At 54.3% G+C, this 19,860-nt stretch overlaps 2 protein-coding genes across 5 annotated transcripts in view; one reads left to right on the plus strand and one right to left on the minus strand.

Annotated features, from left to right (window-relative positions):
- Positions 1 to 19,860, plus strand: part of Macrod1 (mono-ADP ribosylhydrolase 1) — a 140,743-nt gene that overhangs the window by 74,437 nt on the left and 46,446 nt on the right. The window contains exon 4 of one of the 4 annotated variants that reach the window (XM_087618043.1): positions 5,043 to 5,208. The exons of the other annotated variants lie outside the window; for them this stretch is intronic. Coding sequence (XP_087474169.1) covers positions 5,043 to 5,050 — 8 coding nt within the window. The 3' untranslated portion in view covers positions 5,051 to 5,208. Of the gene's footprint in view, positions 1 to 5,042; positions 5,209 to 19,860 lie in introns of those variants that run through there. 4 annotated transcript variants of the gene reach the window in all.
- The window catches only part of Flrt1 (fibronectin leucine rich transmembrane protein 1), a 73,147-nt gene that overhangs the window by 40,383 nt on the left and 12,904 nt on the right, over positions 1 to 19,860 (minus strand).

Consider the following 19,860-nt stretch of genomic DNA (forward strand, 5'->3'; position numbering starts at 1 on the left):
GACACAGTTGGAAGTATGGGTCACAGCCTCCAGATCACACACCTAGTTCACACAGCACATAGCAGGATCCTAAGAAGTGTTTCTGAATCAATGGGAATGTGGGAATATGGGGGAAACCCAGACAGAAGCAGGCAACAGGGGTCTGTGCCAGGTGCCCAATGGCTGTCAGAAAGCTGGATCTGCTTCTGACCCTTGTGGCTAAGTTTTAGCCCTTTCCTGGGCCACAGAACTGACTTGTCTACCCTGGAAAAGCTCACTGTGGGGACATGACCCTTACCCTAGAAAATGGCACCATCACCTGATACACAGGTGTGCAAGGAAGTGTCAGAGTTCACCAGTCGGTTCCCAAGTACTCAGGTTAGGGACCTCTGGGTCATACATGAGAAGCCCCAGCCCCAGCCAAGGCTCACACTCCCCAATTCTGAGAGCATCCCTAGTTAATGTGCTCTGGCACTTTGCAGATCTAAGCTGAGGCTGACCATGAATCCAGGGCACCAGGTGCAGGGTGCCTCATTATCTCTGCCCCAGAGCACTGGAGACAGATGACCTACACTGGGTTTCATTTGCATATAGGGGTCATAGGCATTTGGTTCATAACTGAGAGACAGCATATGTATTCTTTGCTATTTAGCAAATGTTATGTAATTATTTAAAAAAAAAAAACAGATCAGCTGGACCTAATTTTAGCTGCTGGGATTCCTGCCTTCGGGCATCCATGGCCTCTCCCGGCCCCTCCCAGGGCCGCTGAGGCTGCTGTTCCCGCTGCTCCCCAGACTGACGCCTAGTCTGTGCACCGGGTCAGCGTTGGTCCCAGCCCCACTTTAGGCCCAGCTGCAGCTCTCCTCACCCCTCCCCTGGAGCTGGGGGTGGGGTTGGGAGGGGCGATTTGAGTTCTGAGTCCATTCTATTTGGGCTCACATCAGCTTGTCTGCCGGGAGGATTTAGTGAGCGGCGGCTGCGGTCAATAGTGCGTTTGTTTTGCTATCGACCTGCCAGGCAGCTCCCAAACTGCCTGTCCCCCTGCCTCAGCTGAGGCCTCTCCAGGCTGCGGGAGCCGGGACCTTGGAATCATTGGAAGGACCAATCTAAAGAGGCTTCCAACCTCTTGGCACTGCCAGTCTCTGCCCACAGCCTGGCCTGGGTGACTCTCGGTTCACAGCCCCTTCATGGTCTGAGAGAGGAGGGGTACTGCAGTCACTGGCTCTGTCCGACTCTGGGACCTCCTGTTTGACAGAGAACCCCCACAACTACCAGGCTGGAGACTCTGGGACCTACTCTGTGGAAAGCACAGCCTGAGAAGATGGAGTGACATACCTCCATCTCTGGGGCGGAGCCCTGAGGCCCCTACCCTAGTTCAGCAGTCCTTCAGGTCTGGGACCAGCTCAGTTAAGAGCAGAGGCCATGTGGAGAGCCAGCCAAGGGGACTTGGCTTCTGCCCAGACAGCTCCCTCCCCTCCCACCTCCCACCCCACTACACACACACTCCTGTCAGAGGAAAGTTGACAGACTCCAAGTCTCTGACTTGCACTCATTCATTCATTCATTCATTCATTCATTCAAACATTACCAGGAAGCTGCTCTGGGTGGGGGCCCAGAGGTGAAGTCCACAGGCTGATATCTGGGAGCCAAGCACCCCACACAGCTGTGCACAGACAGAGTAGAAAAGGATGTGGGTTCCCAGAGAGGTCTGGGGGGGCTGCCGAAGCTGGGAAGGGCTGCTGCCAGGGACTGCGGGGGAGGGGGCGGGAGGGGGACCCATGGGAGCCTTGGTGGAGCCCTTTCTGCAAACAGTTCTGAGGGATGAGTGGAATTTTGACAGGGGAGGAAAGCACAGCAGGAGGAGGGCCCAGCGGGGGCAGAGGCCTGGTGCACAGCCGGGTGCACAGGGAAACAAGAGATGCACGCGGCCCCTCCGTGAACCATTGAGGTCTCTGGAGCGTGGAGCACAGCCAGCCCCTCCTTGTCTACTTAGCCAATCTCTGGAGGGCTCAGTCCCACACACCCCCTTCCCCAACTGTCCCAAAGGGGGTCCTCATCCCCTCCTCTTCTTCCCCTCCCCCTCCAAAATGAGAAAGAGGGGAAAAAAACTATTATTGTTCACGCCTCATCTCCCCCCAAAGTTATTAAATTTCATTCCACGAACAAATAAATCCATTTTTATTGCAGCAGGAGGAGCGGGCAGTGGTTTGACTGTTTTACCTTTTTTATTTTTCAAAGTCCTGTTAAATCTGCTAGGATCAGCTGGGAGGCCTCCTCTGCCCCGGCTCGCTCCTCCCTCCAGCTTCTCCTCCTCCTCTCGGCATAGCCTGCAGGGCCGGGTCCCACCTGACCTGCTCCTGTGCTCTCGTGAGGCCTCCCAGTCCCCAGCCTGCCTACCAGGCAGGAGGAAACGCCCTGCCAGCCTCCTGTTTGTTTGGCATTTTATAGTTTTCCTAACACTTCCCGCGCACACCTCCCGCAGAGCCCCTGATGGGAGGCATTGCCTGCTCCATTTTGCAAAGAGAGAAAATAAGCCGGGAAGCCAGTGGCTCCCAACCGTCCTGGTAGTTCTGAGAGCCCCAGGCAACCCCCCCCCACCCCCGCACCCAGGCTCTGACCCTCTCCTCAAGCCTGGCCTGCTTGGCATCTCAGACACTCTACTCAGTGCAACAGGGGGTCACACCTCCCATTTCTGCCACCTAAAAGCTATCGATCTCTGCACCCATGGCAGAAGCATCATAACAGCACCCCCATCAAGTCACCACGGGGAAGAGAGGCTGTAGGGACACAGCCAGTGGGTACCTTCGCCTCTCGCCATGCTGCTCCTGCCCAGACCTCACCTGCCCGCCCACTGCTCTGCAGTCCAGTAGCCGGTCATGGATGGGCTGGGCAAGGGTGTGCGGGAAACCTCCGAAACCGGATCTGTGCTAGACTCCCAAGATCTGCACTAAATTCCCTTCAAGGTTATATCCCCCCTCAACCATTTGCTAAAGACTTAATGACTGTCAATAAGATGCCTGTTGCACCAGCAGAGCCGGCAGCTAGCGGCTCCCAGTGAAACATTAGTGACTCCACTGCCCAAGCCGGACCTGAGTGTCACCACGCACAGCTGAGTGTGTACCCTTTAAGGAAGTGGCAAGGAAACATCCTCCCTGTGTCCGGTGTCAGGCCGATGCAGGTTGCAAGGGTGAACTGGTTCCTACATCAGGGGAACTCCACCTCCCCAGCTGGGACTCCCTGTGCTCACCCTACCCAATCCTGGAGTCAGCAGCAGACTCCAGAGTAGGCATCAAGACCTGGCTCTGACTCCACCTGTAGGAGTGGTCTGACTGTCCCTCTACAATCTGTCTATCTTGAGCCACTTGCTTTTTCAGGCAAAGTCTGGAGAAGAGCCTTAGGGCTCTTCTGTCCCAGGAGTGCCCCCACCCCTACCCAGGTGCTGACAGCTGACAGCTCTGTGCATAGCTAGGCTTAGCAGCGCCTTCCCCTCCAGGATGGGAGCTGTCTCCGGTGTCACATGGCACTGTGGCTCCAGGTGAAAGTGTCCATTACCTGCCACATACACCCCCATCCCTTCCTGATGCTTTTCCTGTTCCTGCCTCCCTACCCAAGGTCAGGGGAGGGACTGCCACAACACCCCACCTGTAATTCTAGGCTTCTAGCTCCTGTCCCCAACACACCCTGCATGGCTGGATGCTAAGGACTCCCTCTTTTTTTTTCCCTCCCCCTCTGATTAGCACAGGACACTATCAGACCAGACAGCATCAGGTAATCTTCCCTAGGGCTGTCTGTTGGCACCTGAGGCTACTCTAAGTAGGGGAGACGGGGCAGGGAAGCCCAGATGCCCATCACTTCAGAGAACCTCCGAGGCTGCCCTGGCTAAGGTAGGAGTGTTGCTGGAGGAACAGGCTTGTGACTGGCAGGACAAGGAGCAGGTCTGAAGTTACTGTCTAGGTAGACAGGCTAGCTGCCTGCAGCTTGAAGGGACAGGAGAGGCGAGGCCAGAAAATGCAGAAGCAAAGAATCCTGAGTACACAGAGTCCAGAGAGGGCTGCTGGTCTCAGTCTGCCTGTCAATTAGATGGGAGTGCTAGACTGGCAGCTTTATGGGGAGACGTGATTCCTTCTGTGGGAACTGGTCATCCCAGGACCTCATGCTTACAGCACGCTGTTTTGTGTCAACTTTCACTGTGCCCATTCCCCCTCACGGTCTTCACCCACCCCACCCACCCCTGCAGAGGAAGTTGCTGCAGGGCCCCCTCGTTTATAACTTCCAAGCCTGCCTGGGATGGTAGGTGGAAGTGTGGGACAGGCAGCCACATCTTCTAGTTTCCAGTTACCTGGACTAAAGGGGTCTCTGGCACAGCCTGGTGGGGGCATGGCACGTGAACAGAAGGCAGAAGAATCATCCACATCCCCCAGAGTGGTGCCTGCCAACTCAAACGCATCTCGACGCCATTAATTTACATTTTGATTCGACTTTCTTAATTTTACTTCAACTTGGTATGACTCTGGTTTGAGAATCATTTTAATGTATTTATCTGTGAGGCAATTTGTTAAATAACCCCCAAGACTCGGCGGTTTTCCGTCCTGAGCTTTTATTGCAAGGCTGTTTTAAATTAAATTAGTCGTCAGGGTCCCTGAGTGCATTGTAACGGGATGAGTTCACCGCCAGCCCACTCGTAAAAGTTGTGCAAACCTCTGGCTAAAAGTACACACATAGGAAAGCAGGAAGCAGTTGCTCTGCTGCTCAATGGCCCTGGGGGCCCTCAGGAGGGATGTGGCAGTGGCATAGCCACCCACCCCTTGTCTGTGAGACAGACTGCTCTGAGGGGCACCCCCAGGTCACAAGCTGGGGCTGTAGCCAGCCAGTCATCTCAAGAACAACTGTGAGATCTGTGCAGGCTGAGACAGTACCTTCCCCTGCTGGCTCAAGCCTCAGGCCACCAGCTCTGGAGATCCAGCAGGTGTGTGCTGGGGGGCGGTTAAGGGCTTGGTAAACTGTGCCATCACCCCCTTGAAGATAGCTGGGCAACTGAACCTGCATCCTGGTCTCTGTTTTAGGTCCCTAGCCACAGAGAAAACTGCTAGGAGCGAGGCCTGGCCCCCATTCCCTGGCTGTCCCCTCCCTCCTATGATCTGAGATGGCATCTGTGCCGGCTGTCACCTGTGTTGGGGGCACGGTTTGTGAGCCGAAAGGCGCAGGTATTGAATCTATATTTCATTTTCACGTCTGCAGCTGCTATTTTGTGCGATAATGGATTCCCTCTCCGCATCCTCCAGGAGAGCCGGGCAGAGGGGAGGGCTGAGTGCTGTTAATGAGGCCCCTGTCCTCTCCTGGGGTGCCTGCAGGGCCTCTCTCCCCACCATTCTACACCCATCTGTGTCTCCCAGGAACTGAGCTATCCTCCTCCCCACTACCCACCTGGCCACACTTCCTTCTGTCACAGCCTAGTTTACCTCTCCTTGAAGCCTCTCATTCCTCAGGAAGCCATCCAGCCCTGGGAAACTAGGGCTTTGGCCACAGGGAGTCATTTGATACATCATGCAAGTCTCATAATGGCCACCAGTAAGGCAGGGGGTCAAGGCACAGGGGACTCTGCAGTGTGTGGGGGACTTAGTAGGTGGACATCAGGGCTGTAAGTATAGAAGAGACATTAGGGCAAAAACCAGGCTTTATCTGCCAATTCTGGACCTTGAACCATATGATTCTGTGCTTCAAGTCACCCCTCTGTAACGTGTTCTCATGGATTCACATTGGGTTCGGTCTGGTGTTCAGAGTACCTCACACTCACGCCGTGGGCCCACTGGGGAGGCAAAGCACGTCCCTAGCAGCATGACTATCTTGATGTTTCTGTTGTTTGTTTCGAGACAGGGTCTCACTGTATATCCCTGGCTGGCCTGGAACTCCCTATGTACACTAGGCTAGCCCTGAACTAAAAAAAGATTCATCTGCCTCTGCCTCCAGAGTGCTGGGATTAAAGGTGTGTGTACTCTGTGCATGGTCTTTTTTTTGTTCTATATACAGTCCTGAGGACTGGATGCAGGGTCTTGCACATGCCAGACAAGCACTGTGCCACTGAGCTGCACACATCCCCAGCTCCAGAGTGCCTATCTAAATTCATCTTTCTAGGCCCTTGGCAAGGTCCTGTGCGTGCACTCAGATCAGGATGCCTCCCCTGGGATGTTCCCTGGTACCTCAGCCAAGGGCTCTGCTTTGGAGGGGAGGGAATCCTTAAGTGGCAAATCTGACCAGGTAAAGACATGGCAGACAGGGATATTCTCCAAAGTGGAGTGTCAGGTATACTCACAGGTGTCCAAGACTCCCTGTTCTAACCTCGGTCCAAACAAAAGCAAGCGAAACCTTCCAGGCCTAGTACCTTCAGAAGCAAACCCAGCCTGCTGAAAGTGCAGGGACAGGCCTGCCCCCCATCCCTGCTCACACTGCACCCACTCTCCATCTCTACACCTTGCTCTCGGAGCTGCCTGGATCCTAGGCCCAGCCCTTGTATTTCCCCTTAGACTCTGCTCCAGGGGGACCAGTTACAAGCATCACGGGTGGGCTCTGGAAGCAATCACCAAATGAAAGCTCGAACAAACAATGATCCAGGTCCGTGTGGACTTAGCTTTTGGCCTCTGAGTGCCTGAGGTGTTAGCCAGCAGCTCCCCTCTGGCAGCCTTTGCCAGGCCCGGCTGGGGCAGCTGGGGAGGGCAGTGGAGAAGCCAGAGAAAGGCCCTACCTTGCCAGAGGCCCAGAGCTTTTCGTCTTACTCTGATCTTGTAGGGATGCATTCTGGGTTTTAACAAGGCTAGAGAAGAGAAGCTAAGCCTTGGCAGCTGGCAGCCAGGCCTCAGGAGAGGGGCTGTCAGGCACACATGAAGCCCCCTGAAGGCCCACCCAAGGCAGGCCCAGGGCTTCTGGCTGTTGAGCCAAGAGGAAAAAAAAAAAAAACCAGAATGCCTGCCCCAGGGTCCAGAGGCAGGGGTCAGGCCCAGCCCTGACCTTGCTTCCCATCTATGGTTCATCAGGAAGTAGGGCCTTCCTTGGAGCAGGTCAGCACAATCAGTGCTGCCTGTGGAAGCTGCAGAATGGCTCCATTGCTTTCTGTCCCCAAGCCCATGGGCTGTGCAGTTTGGGATCCACCCCCCTCACTGATGTTTTATTCATGTAAACTCAGCCTGCATCTATGCTTAGAAGAGAAAATATGGAGACAGCGACAGAGACAGAGACCAAGGCCTCTGGGGGCGTGGGTGGGTGCTGCCCTTCCAAAGGGCATTCTAGAAAGATCTAGATGAGTTCTTTCCCTGAGGATGCCTGACAACCAGGGAGCTGGCATTCCATTCGATGGCACTCATTGTCACCTTTAGTCTCTCACCGGTTCCTTTCAAACCTCTCTGCAGCTCATAGCTCACTAGGGAGGGCCTGCATCCCCCGCCCTCACCCTCAGAAGCCACACTGGCTGGGGCCCGGGAGAAAGCGGGAGGCATTGTCTGTGCTAATTGCATTGTTAGACCGAAGGTGCTCGTGTTCGCCTGTCTAATTTGGGGCCTTTATTTAACATGATTGCTGGCTGACAGCCGGGCGAGGATCAGCCGCTGCTGCCCACGCTGCTGCGTCCCCACCACCCCTACTCCTCTGTCCCAACTTGCCACCCTCCACACTCCCGTCAGTCACTATCTTGCCTGCACCAGTTTCAGACAGCAGAGATGAGGGAGGACGGCTCAGGGTGAAGCCTCCCGACCCCCAAGACTGGCCTGGACTCCCCCCACACCCTGACAACTCTACCCTTGAAGAAAAGCACAAGGCCGTTCGCCCAGAAGTTCCCCACCTCCTGTGCAGCCCTACTCTACTGTTCTAAGGAGAAACAGATACATGGAGCCTGCCCCATACAAGGTTCCTCAAGCCAGTGTTGCTCCTGGGAGGAACACACACACACTACTCACAGTGGTTCTTCCGCTCAGCAAGGAGAGTGAGACCCAGAGAGGTTAAGTGACCAGCCCAAGGGCACACAGAGCTGTGGTGGCCTTTGTGCTGTTGCTCCTTGAAGGCTCCATGGAGATAAGCTTTTACCAGCTAAGGTCTGCCTCAAGTGACCTCACTGAATCCCTCACACCAAAAAACAGTGCCAAAGCCAGCCCCTAGCACATCCAATGCCCAAGCCCTGGATCAGGCCAGAGTACAGAAGAACCAGGCAGAGCTAGGTTGGAGGTGGCCCTCCTGGCCTACTTTGTGGTGGCCATATAGAGCCTTGTCCTGGTCAGGCCCTAGGAGGTGGACACCACAAAGCAGTTATTTCCCAAGAGGCTTCACTAGTGCCTGTGCCCTCTGTGGATCCTAAGATAGTTCCTCTACTCTGCGGCTCTGTGAACCTCCCCAGGGTGGGTACCAGAGGACACGGCCCCACTGGGCCTGACCTGTTGAGGTCTGTGAAGTTTCACTGAGAGGCATTTCATTGGGTCCCCTATTCCCTGCCCTCCCAGTCAGCTGCCCAGCTAATCCCAGGGTGTGGATTGAATATAAAATCCTAGACAAGCCCAGTCACTTCGGCACTTACCTACTGATTCATACACCTTGCACTTACGAAGCAACTACTGTGTGCTGGGCATCATACAAGGCTCAGGGCCTACTGCAAGGAGTGAAGGAAGACAGTTGTGATGTCCAGCTGTGGGAACCTCTGCTCAGTGAAGTCCAGGAGAGCATCAGAGCACAGGATGTACTGGCACACAGCCAAGAGGCCATCTCCCGAGGGGGGAGGGGCATAAAAGCACACCAGGCAGGGAATTGGAGAGTGTCTCAAAGGAATGAACAGAGCCAGATTTGTTTGGGAAAGAAGCCAATATATGAGGGAGAGAAAGCTGTGTGTGTGTGTGTGTGTGTGTGTGTGTGTGTGTGTGTGTGTGTGTGTGTGTGTGTGCCACACACACACACAAAGTCCAAGAGCATCTGATTTATTCCTCTGAACCATGGTGCTTCCAGAAGTCCCCTGTGGACATAGGTGGTTTGCGTTGATTGGCTGGTTAGTTGGTGTTTGTGAGACAGGGTTTCTTCTCTCTGTAGCCCTAGCTAGTCTGGAATTCACTATGTAGATCAGGCTAGCCTCTGCTATGGAGTACTGGGATTATGGGTCTGCATCCTCACACATGGCTGAGGGAGGGTATTTTAAAATGCAGATTCTGGGACCAGCAAGGTGTCTCAGTGGGTAGGTAAAGGTGCTTTCTTGCTAGGAAACTCTGATGGCCTGAGTTCAAAACCAGGACTCACAGGAAGGAGAGAAAGCAACCCCTGTGTGTGTCTAGACACACAAATAAAATAATTTTAACTTAAAAATAAATGCAAAAAACGAACAAATCAAGTAAAATTCAGATTTTGAGCCCCAGCTACAGATAATGTAGCAAACTGAAGCAGTGCCCAGGACCCTGCTTGGTCTGTTTTTGCTTCTAGACAGGATCTCACCGTACCTCAAGCCTGCATGGAACTCAGTATGTGTGGCCGGAGGGGAACAATGAATTCTGACCCTCTGGCCTCCATTCCCAAGTACTGGGGTTATGGATACACACCACCATGCCAAGTATATATGGTGCTGGGAATGAAATCCCAGGCTTTGGACATGCTAGGCTAATGTCCTACCAACTCAGCCACGGCTCCCTGCATTTTGAACCAGGCTTTGGTGATTCCTTACAGAGAGGTTGAGGGCACTGTGGGTCACGGGCGAGTGACTTGGAAACATGCTTGGTGTAAGAAGAACCACTGAGGTGCAAGCAGGCCAGGTCCATTCCTGTTCCCAAGCAAATGCTCCTCAACTACAGGCGAGGGGCTGAAGACCCAGTGGTGGCACGGCGTGAAGGAAGGGCAGACAGCGGTAAAGTCAGCGCGGGAGCATCCATCTGCCCTGACAGCCAGCAATTACACCGCGTGATCGCCAGATTACTCCAAATGCATTTATTACAGGGGTTAGAAGCGGGGGACTTATTTACTGGCAAATCCATACTCATTACAAGACTCAGCCTAGCCTAGACTGAAAACAGCTCAACTGAAACAAATAATTACCAAAGTCCTTCCAGCGCGAGGTTCTCAGGTGGTTGTGTGTAGGGGGGACACCAGGCCCTTCCTTGAAGCGAAGGGAGGCGGCGGCTGGTGGAGGATGCCGGGGTCGGCAAGGGGAGATGCTGCTGTCCTGCTGCGGGGCGGGCCGCCCTTGAGCCTGGCACTGCAGTGCGCATGCTTGTCAAGGTCATGAATATGCAAACGAATTCTAGGGCGGCGGCGGCCACGCCCTGCCTGGAGGGAAAAAGGAGACTTGGGAGCTGTAGGACGCTGAGGTTGAGCCTGGGGCATAGTGCAGGAGTTGCATTTTTCCGGAAAAATACAGAAAACCACCGTCAAGTTGTAGAATGAGTGAGTGAATGAATGAACGAATGAACAATAAACAAACTAACTAAATGTAAGCGGAGACAGCCCATGTCCCAGGTCTCTCAGTCTTAAGAAGCCAGTTTCTGGCACCCAGGAAAACCTGCCACACACAGCATTAGTTGTCAGGTGCTAGGTACTCTGGGAGGATGTGGTGTTGTGGGGTACAAGCAGCACAGTGGAGTTCCCATGCCCCAAATGCTTTCTGTACCCAACTTGAGTTAAAATCTTTCCGTTTTCTAGAGGGGAAAAGTGTTGAGGCACAAGCTCACTTCGCCCTTGACCTCCATATGTAACTGAAGATGACCTTGAACTCCTTTATACTCCTGCCTCCACCCTCCCAAATCCTGGGGATACTAGAGTTATAGACATGTACTTCCAAACCCAGCTATTCTGATGTCTTTCTAGGAAAGGCAAAACGAGCATTGGGCTGAAGTCCATCCTCCCATTTTACAGACAAAGACATTGAGGCACAGACCTGGCCGATCCTTCAAGTGGGCCCATGTAGAACAAGCACCCCCTGTACTCTGGGGCCCTGAACCATGGTGGCAGTGATCAATGCCTGCGTGAGGAGCTGTCAGGTCGATTGAAATGTGGGCCCAGCCTCTGCCCGCTGGGCAGATGCTGGCACCACCACCCAAGCCTTAAATATTCATTCACTTGACAGAACACTAATTAAACAAAGTAAGGTGCATTATTACTTGATTAAATTTTTTATTGGCAGCTTAATTGGTCTGTTAGTTGCCCCTTAGGGAGATGTTTCTGCTCTACCCCACCTCACCCCTGCTGTGTGGGAGGGAGCCCCCGGTCTCCTGCACTGTCCTTTCCCACATGCAATGACCGGGGCACCCCAGACACATCTTCCTCTGTGCCCCTGCCCACTGTCCCACACAGCTGACCCCACCCCTTGGCATCAAGGGCCCTTTCCTGTTGGATCATCTACAACCAATTTGCACCTGGAAGGGAGCTTGTCCTGCCAAGACCCCCGAGGTTCTCAAAATGAGTATCTGAGACCCTTTGGAGATGGGATAGATCCAGATTTCAGGGGACAGGCTAGCATGCACAGGATCCTAAAGTTTGGTCCCCAGAGCACCATTATCTGGGCAGAGTAATACAAGTCCATAGTCACTACAGTTGGGAGGCTGAGGATCGGAAGTCAAAGATAAGCCTTGGCTGTATAGCCCAGGCTACATAAGGTCTTGTATCCAAAAACAAACAACAAAAACCGGGCTTGTGGGGACAACCCAGGCTTGACTCAGCGCAGTGAGGTTGGCTGGCTTGGCCCTCTCTGTGCCATTTCCCCTATGGTCACACCCGAGTAAGGGTGGAAGTTCCAGGCCAGGAATGCAGCTCAGTGGTAGGGCTCCTGTCTGCTCTGCACAAAGCCCTGGGTTCACTTTCCTAATGTTGGGTGACGGGGAGCATAAGTAGTTTGTCAGGGGAGGCCTAGGGTCTCTGAGTACTCGGGGTTGGCCTGCGGAAAGGCCTGGGATGGCCCCACAAAGCAGGTGAGACCACCCTGCCCTGTGTAGCCTCCTTCCTTGGGACAGCTCCATCTACATTCCCTACAGAGAGCGAAAAGCCCAGCTGCTTAGCTACACCCCATCTTCCCAATATGCGTACCTCATACAAGCTGGGGACACAGTCATCCACCTTCAGTGGAGCTGAGACTGGCAAGATACCTCTGCACTAGGTAGCACCCTTACCACCATCTCCCATGACCCTCAGGCGCCAGGTGACCCAATCCCCCAACCTACCCTCTGGCACAGCAGAACAGAAGAGCCACAAGTTAACCTTAATAGCAGCTATGCACTGTGAACCTCCGTTTGCCCCGCTGCAAAACAGGTGCTTGTCCGAAGCCAGGGGAAGAGGTGGGAAAAGCAGGGCACAGCAGTGGAAGGCCAGCTTCTCAGCCACTTAGCAAACGGGAAACCCTTCTTTGGGTAGAAGAGGCAGGTAAGAAAATGGGGTCTTCCCAGAGTTGTCTTAGGTCCACGCATAACCCACCACTCCATTGTGGGTCCTGCCCACCCCAGCTGTCTTCTCCGCATCCTCCCACCCTCCAGAGAGGACCCAAGCCCCACTGAGGAATCATCTGGCTGCTCCAGAAGCCACTGCTGGCAAGCAGGAGGCAGGGTAATTGGCATCATGGGCTGAGTGCAGGAAATGAGTGGCCGCAACGGCATGGAGCGGGAAGCTCCTCGGTGTCGCTGGCCTCGTCTAGGACAGGCTGCCCAATTACAGGGCCGTGGCCGCTACACCAAGCAGCTGCCCGCTCCTCCGCTGCCCCTCCCCAGTGCCCTTACTGTATCTCCAGGCTGAGGAGAGGTCGGGGGCAACTCTCCAGGAAAGGCTTCCTGCCCTGACACTGTCCTCTCCCAGGTGTGCAGCCACAGGTGTCCTCTGAAGGCGGCAGGAATGGGGCACCCTGTTCACAGGCCTGCTCAGCTCTCCCGGCAGCAGAGGGAAAGGACTGATAGTAATTTTGTGCGTGGACAAGACTCCGGCATCTATCTGGGAAATGCAGTCACTGGGGGATGCGATAGGGTGTCATATATTAGGAAAATAGGACCGTAATGGGTTTTCAATTGTACACAACGCAGTCAGTATTACAAGATTACACTGTGCAGTACTTGGTGGCTCACAGATGGCTGAGGGACTCAAGTCCCAGAAGTGCTGAGCCTAGGGTGTGTCTGGATGGGGCTGGGGGACTGACTGGTAGCACTGACTTCTGAGCTCTGCTCAGACAATGGCAGGCACTGTGCTTCAGGGTTGGCCCTGTCTAAGTTCAAATCCCATGACTTCTCTCATATGTGTTCTGGTTTCCACGTCTGTAAAAGGAGGGGTGCACACACCTGCCTATAGGAGTGTGAGAATTAGCTGAGCTGTAGAGAACACGTGCTCAACAATTCACGCTCCCTGTCTGTCTCCTGTCCCTGTCCTGCACTCCTTTATGGGGAAATCTCCTTCTGGGTGCACAGAGGGTAGAGTGGAGTCCCTGAAGACCTCGAAGCCCAGTCTTCTGAACTTGACCTCCCAGGAGACGCAAGCCCTTGGTTTTGGGTCCAGGGTGCCTCAGGATGTCACCCCTCCTTCTTCTGCACAGAGCCACCATGACCTGTTCAGCTTATGGAGTCCTGGTATATCTTGTTCTTGTCGCTCAGCTTCCTTCGCAGCCAGGGCTTCTGAGGGCTAGATCTGTCCTGGCATCCCATGCCCTTGAAAAGGGACAAACATGGCACAGTGCCACTGACTCTCACTGGTTTTCAGTCTACCTGAGCAGCTTTGGCTGTCCCAAGCAGGAGCTATGCATGGACAGGGTAGATGAGAGGCCCTCCCTACCATCCCCACAGCCTGCTTACCTGTTCCTGGACTGCTGCCCCATGCCTGAATTTAGCACCCCAAAGCTACCCTTTCTCCTAACCCTATAAGCTACAGGACCAGGGTAGCCTTAGACTGAGGGTACGCTTCAATGGTCTATCCTTGTCACCACAAAAGAAAACAAATTATTCAGGGTGGCTTAGAGCCCCACCAGAGCCATCTGGAACTCAAATGCCACAGTAACACTCTGGAGATCTGTGGGTGGCCATGTTACAGCTGGCCCCTGAGGTCACAGGACAGGGCTGGGCTAGGATGTTGGGTAAGGAGAAGTGTCCTCCCAGAGTGTCTATCAAGTGAAGACCAGCCAGCCCAGAGACTAGGGCCTGAAGTCTGTTCTGTTTAATAGTGGAGGGAACAGTGTGTGAGGGGGGCAGTCCTGACACCTGTCAGACCCCTTACTTTTTTCCAGAGTTTATACTACCCCACCCCATACCACAGAGCCTCCAGCTGGATTCTCAGCTGTCCCTGGTGAGTGCCAGCCAGAGCTGTCTGGTATCACCCAGGCTCTGGCCCTCTAGGGCACGGGGTTGGAGTGCACCAGGGACTGGACTGGCTACCCACCTGGGCCCTGAGCTGTCATCTCCAGATGGAGCGCCGGGTTCTGTCTATCCATCCTTCTGTCCCTCTCTAGCAGAGCCTCCTGTTCCCACAGCTGCTCCCCCATCCCCACCAGCCTCATCCCACAGACAGCTTGGTGAGGACGTGGGTGTGAATTTCCATGAGAAGAGAGGCCTCCCCCCATTCCAACAAAGAATCATAGCTGTGCAGGGAAGCAAGGAGGGACAGTAGCACTCAAGGGAGATGCCCAGGCAATGAGGACCCCTGGTACGTTTGCCAGACAGCCTCAAAGGCAGGAAGCAGCATTTGCTGAGGTCCAACCACACGGCCCCATATTGCTGCGGGGGCTGAGTTAGACTCTGGATCCCAATCTCAGCTCCCTGCCAACCCATCCCACAGCCAGGACAAATCCGACAAATTGTGCTCCAGTTCCAGAGACACCCTGGGGACCAGAGGCCTGGGCCAGAGGTCTGACAGCAGATCCCTCATCAGAGCCTCCGAGAGCTTTGCATGCACAGCTGTTATCAAATGCCAACATGGCCCCAGTCCCACCCTGCCGTGCCAGCCTGCCTCAGTGACCCTGAGAGACTGTGGCACACTCAACAGTTACTAGCGAGGACTAGTGCTAAGAGCTGTACTCCAGAGAGGCCTGCGCATCTCCTGTTCTCTCTCTGCCCAGGGGAAATGGAGGCGGTGTGGAGGAGCCAGACATCCAACTGGCTCTCCATCTGCGACCATCATCTGTCCATGTGTCCTTCCACATACAGATGGGTGCTTTAGTTTAACGAGCCAGGCCCTGGAGAATGGCAGCCAGGGATGAAGCCTTTTCAGAGCTCACTGCCTCGAGGGGGTGAAGGAGACAAGGGACAGCCAAAGCTTCACACGCCCAGTGCCCTAACCCCTGCTCTCACTAGCCCCTTGGGGCCAGAAGCTGCCCCTCTCTCGCACACACCCAACTCCTAACAGACGTGTGTCAGGGGGCGTCAGGGGATGCCTGCTTGATGAACGGCAACTCCACCCACCCAGAACCCAGCTGCTTCCAGCTGGTATTTAAAGAAGTGTCCCAGGGTGACTGGCGCTCATTCCACCCACCCTGCAGGGTCCCTCTCAAGGTAAATCAAAGGCAAAGCTGCCAGCTACCCTTCACCCACGCACACGCTCTGCCCTGAGAGTGCCTGGGCTCTCAGGCAGACTCCGTGATGGGAACAGTAGACTTGGGGTCAGTGAAGCCCCACAGGTCAGCGTGAGGCTGACACTGGCTGGCGGATACAGGGAAACCTTCCCAGACGAAGGGGTGGGTACAGTAGCCAAAGTTTAGCAGGTTATTTTAGGGGATGCTGAGAATCACAGCCTGATACCTGCTAAGCCCACGCTCTCCCACTAAGCAGCGACCTCAGGTGAAGGAGGGCTATTACCTCTTTTAATAAGGAATACTAGAAGGCCCTAGAAACTGGTTGGACAATGCCACTCAAAGTGGTGGCCACATCAGAGGGAGGAAGGTCGCTGACAAAATGATTCTGTCATGGCGAGGAGGGGCAGGCTTTGTGGGGGTACAAGCAAGGAACAAGACAGCTGGTCAGAGTGGCAGCAAGAGAAGGGGGCTGGCCTGTTGAGAGGTGCAATTCTCTCTACCCAAGGAATGCTGAACCCATTTATCACATGAGGAAACTGGGGCTTGCACTGGTGTAGACAGAGCCCACCAACTGCCTGCATCCTGCCAGGTGTCTGGAGCACAGAGGAAATTCAAAGGGGTGAGGGCTGCTGGCAGCATGTTCCGGGGAACCCCACCCCCACCCTGTTGATATTTACTGGAAGCGTAGCTTGGATTTATAGAACTTGTGTTTCCAAAGAGCCCAGAGGCTCATCACAGGCCAGCGCTTGCTGTCCTGGGGGAGGGACACATCCTGCCTTCGCAAACTTGTTAATAATCCTCTTGTCAGGCAGTTCCTCCTTCGTCTAACCTAAATCTCTTCTGTCGTGGCCTGAGCCAACTGTCTCTGCCATGGCTTAGTGCATCCTGGAGCGGGCTCTGATCTGTCCTCTGCACCCCAGGGAAACATAAAGGCGTCTCTGAGGGTGGCATGCGTGGCCTTCTTTCCTGGTCCAGGCTAATAGTGGGCTCCCCTGTCCTTGGGGTGGAGGGGGAAGCACTCAGAAATGTGGAGCTGGTCTCCCATTTACATTCACAGACTAAGGTGACAGCTCCTTTTTGTCACAAGGATGCAGGTCTCCCTTCCTAAACCTGAACCCACTGGAGAGAAGTCAACTGTGTCTCAGGACCACAGAGCAGGGCGCTCCACAGAGCGGGGTGCTCCACAGAGCATCTGGCACAGAGAAAACCCTGGGTGGAGGTGGAACCGCCTGGTTCTGCTGGAGGGAAGCCGACTGTGCCAGCAGAGGTGGGTGGAAGGAAAACAGAGATAGGAACATAGTCTTGTACCTCAGCTCTGTCATAGAACCCAAGTGACCTTGAACAAACCCCTGCCTCTACAGGCAGGCAAGGGGCTCTGGTTGCCTTGGCCACAGGGTGACAGACCTCCCCCTGTCCCTGCTGGGCTATCCCAGAACAAGGAAAAGAGGAGAAAGTGGGGACCTGAGTCACTTACCTGGGCAACTGCCCTTGCTGAGGCCCCCACTGAGCCAGCTCTGTAGAGTTTCCTCTTCCTCTTGCTCCCAGCTCCAGCCAAAGTGTCTGAACTGCACTTAACCCTGCAGTCTCAGGCCCTCCTTTACTCCCCTGCCCAGGTCTGGGTTTCTAGCCACACTCCATGGGGGACACAGCCATCCTTGGCCAACGCTGGCTTCAAACAGTCCGAAGGAGGCTTGGCTTAGCAGCTGCCTCCCAACCAGCACCTTCGAAAAAGTACAGGCTGCAACAACTCCCCACTCCCACCCCATTTGCAGAGCCTGGCCTGGTTAATCTGCTTCATTAAAGGCACTAATTAATTGGCTTAATTAAAAGGGTAACCTCCAAGCCAGCAGATCTCCTCTTGATGAACGGAAGAGTGACTGAGGAAGCCAGAGTTGAATAGGTGCATCGCACCAACCCGGCTACAGCTCTTGGTGTCTGGCCTGGGAAACCCCAAGGAGACCTCAGTGTCCTAACCATTTGGCTGGACCCCCTCCCTCCCCTCAGTCAGCAGAATTGGAAACCCACCTTGAGCTGCTCAACTGCAGTTAGGAGCCCAGAACAGGCAGGTTGCAGGCAGTGACACTTAACAGGCCAGGAGGGACCACCAACTGCCATAGGAGGCCAGAACTAACCACGCTCTGCCTGTCTGGCAGGCAGCTGGGCCAAGTTATGGTAAGCTCTAGCAGGAATACTACTGGTGCTGTAGGAGGATCCCAGGGGGAACAGGGAAGGACCTCTGGAGTCCCAGCTTCCATTATCTTTAGTCAAAAGAACTGAGCTCAAATCTCAGCTCAATCCCAGGAACTGGAAGGTTGTGTGGCAAACTTCACCTCTCCCAGTTCCCCAAACACAGAACACCTGCCAGGGAGACCCAGTCTATTCCCTTTCCAAGAAGAGCCTACCAGGCTCAGCAGGAAACAGAGCTGGGATTGATTAGTCATTCCTGCCATGGGTGATGGTTAAGAAGTACAGGCTTGTGTATAAGAAGTACAGGCTTGTGTACCATTCTCATTCAGCCCATTCTGCCAGGCTCAAAAGGGCTAAGCGTGCAATCAGCTGAACATTTTCTGCTGTCACACGGAATCAGTCTCACAATACTTCAAGCCTTTACAGAGGACTCAGCTCAGCTCTTCCCTAGACAGAACTCACCTAGTTGTCTTCAACTTTCAAGAGAATAAGGCATTCCCAGTTAACACTGAGGTTCTGAGCTGGGCACTAGTAACCCTAGTATGTGGAAGGTAGAGGCTGAAGGATGGGGAATTCAAGGCTATCCTCTGCTATCAAAGTCAAGGCCAGCCTGGAACTCCATGTAAAGAGAGAGAGAGAGAAAGACAAAAAGAAAGACTAGGGCCTTCTGCCATGGAGTCACTGCTAGAATCATCTTTTGCTCTGAATCTACTCTTTCTCAGGGGAGGGAAATGGGCGTGGCAGGGCTTCCTCTAAAGATCTGTCACCTTCCCTAACCTGAGACCTTCTTTCTTCCCTAAATGTCACCCTTCTCTGACCTGAACAGCCTCTTTAATAGGTGGCAGTGTTGAAAAGATACCACACAGTGCCCAGGGACCACTAGTGGCATTGGAACAGTCACTCGCGGCCTCTTTCATGGATCCCCAAAGGGAAAGACTAGACCTCAAGTTGAGATAGGGTGCTTTACAGTATCCAGAGGAGTTCAGCCAACTCCTCTGTGGCTCCTCTGTGTGTGTGGGGGGGGGGGGTCATGTAGACAGAAGTCCAAGTGCACCCCAAGCCCTGGCTCATCTGATAAACCAGCCTCGGGCAGTTTGGCCCCTGCTAAGAGTAGCCTGGGCCAGCACTCTATTGTCAGCTTGCAGCTTCTCCATGCTGAGCCCACAGCAGAGGCGCAAGGCTGCCTGTCAGATCCGGACAGATTCTGTCTCTGCACAAACAGCTGTTCGCCTGCTCGACAGCTCTGCCACCCAGGAGAGGTTCCAGCAAGGGGCCCCGCCCTGTAATGATGAGACTCAATAGAGGCTGCCCTGAGGAGGGCGGGGCCACTGGGCGGCTGTCACCACCGCTTTCAGGCTGCCAGTGAAGAACAGGAACGGCCTCAGAGCCTCTAAAAAGCAAGGCTACTGTAAGAACCTCCAGGCTCAGAGGTTGGGCCTTGGGTCAGGACCTGCCTGGCATCTCTTCACGGGGACCTGTTTCCTATCATAGAGCTCAGGGCCTGATCCAGCAGATCCTAGCACCATACAGGGCATGGCATGTAATCAGGAAACATCTACTCTGGATAATGGTTACCACTGCGGGGTCCTCCTCAGCCTGGTCAGACTACAAGCCATGTAGATGGGGACCTGTCCACACCAGGGGATCATGGGGACAGATCTAGTCGGGAAGAGGAAGGGCCAGGACCAGAATCCAGACACTGGAAATCACTACTGTCATCAAGCTGAAGGCTGCAAAAGATACCCACCCAGGCCCACGAGCATCTGCCACAAAGCAGGACCCATGTGAGTTTACAAAGCTGCCCATGGAAGGCCTGAACACATCCAGACAGGCCAAGGGGAGCTCTAGATGTGGATCTCAGATCTGAAGCTCAACTAGATCTCTTGGTAGTCAAGTCCCTCAGGTCCCTGCTGTGGAAACAAGTTGCTAGTTTGCAACTACCTTCTGAGGTTGGAAGTCGAGGGGGTGGGAGGAAGTGCCAGGGTTGGAAAGGGGCCCCAGAGCCTGCACCTGTCTGCCCAAGAGCCTCACTTCCCACCTCCAGGAAGAGCCCCAGAAGGAGCAGGCCCTCACACCCACCCTTGCTATAAGAGCTGCTGAGTATTCATATGAGAAGCATTAACTATGTATCATCTGGCATCCAGACTAGGGAGGCTGAGAACAATCCTGCAGCCCAAGGATTGGCCCTTCCCTCAGGGTGTGGGGCTTTCAGCCTG

Source organism: Rattus norvegicus, chromosome 1 (assembly GCF_021556685.1).
Source record: "Rattus norvegicus strain SHRSP/BbbUtx chromosome 1, alternate assembly SHRSP_T2T, whole genome shotgun sequence".
Lineage (NCBI taxonomy): Eukaryota > Metazoa > Chordata > Mammalia > Rodentia > Muridae > Rattus > Rattus norvegicus.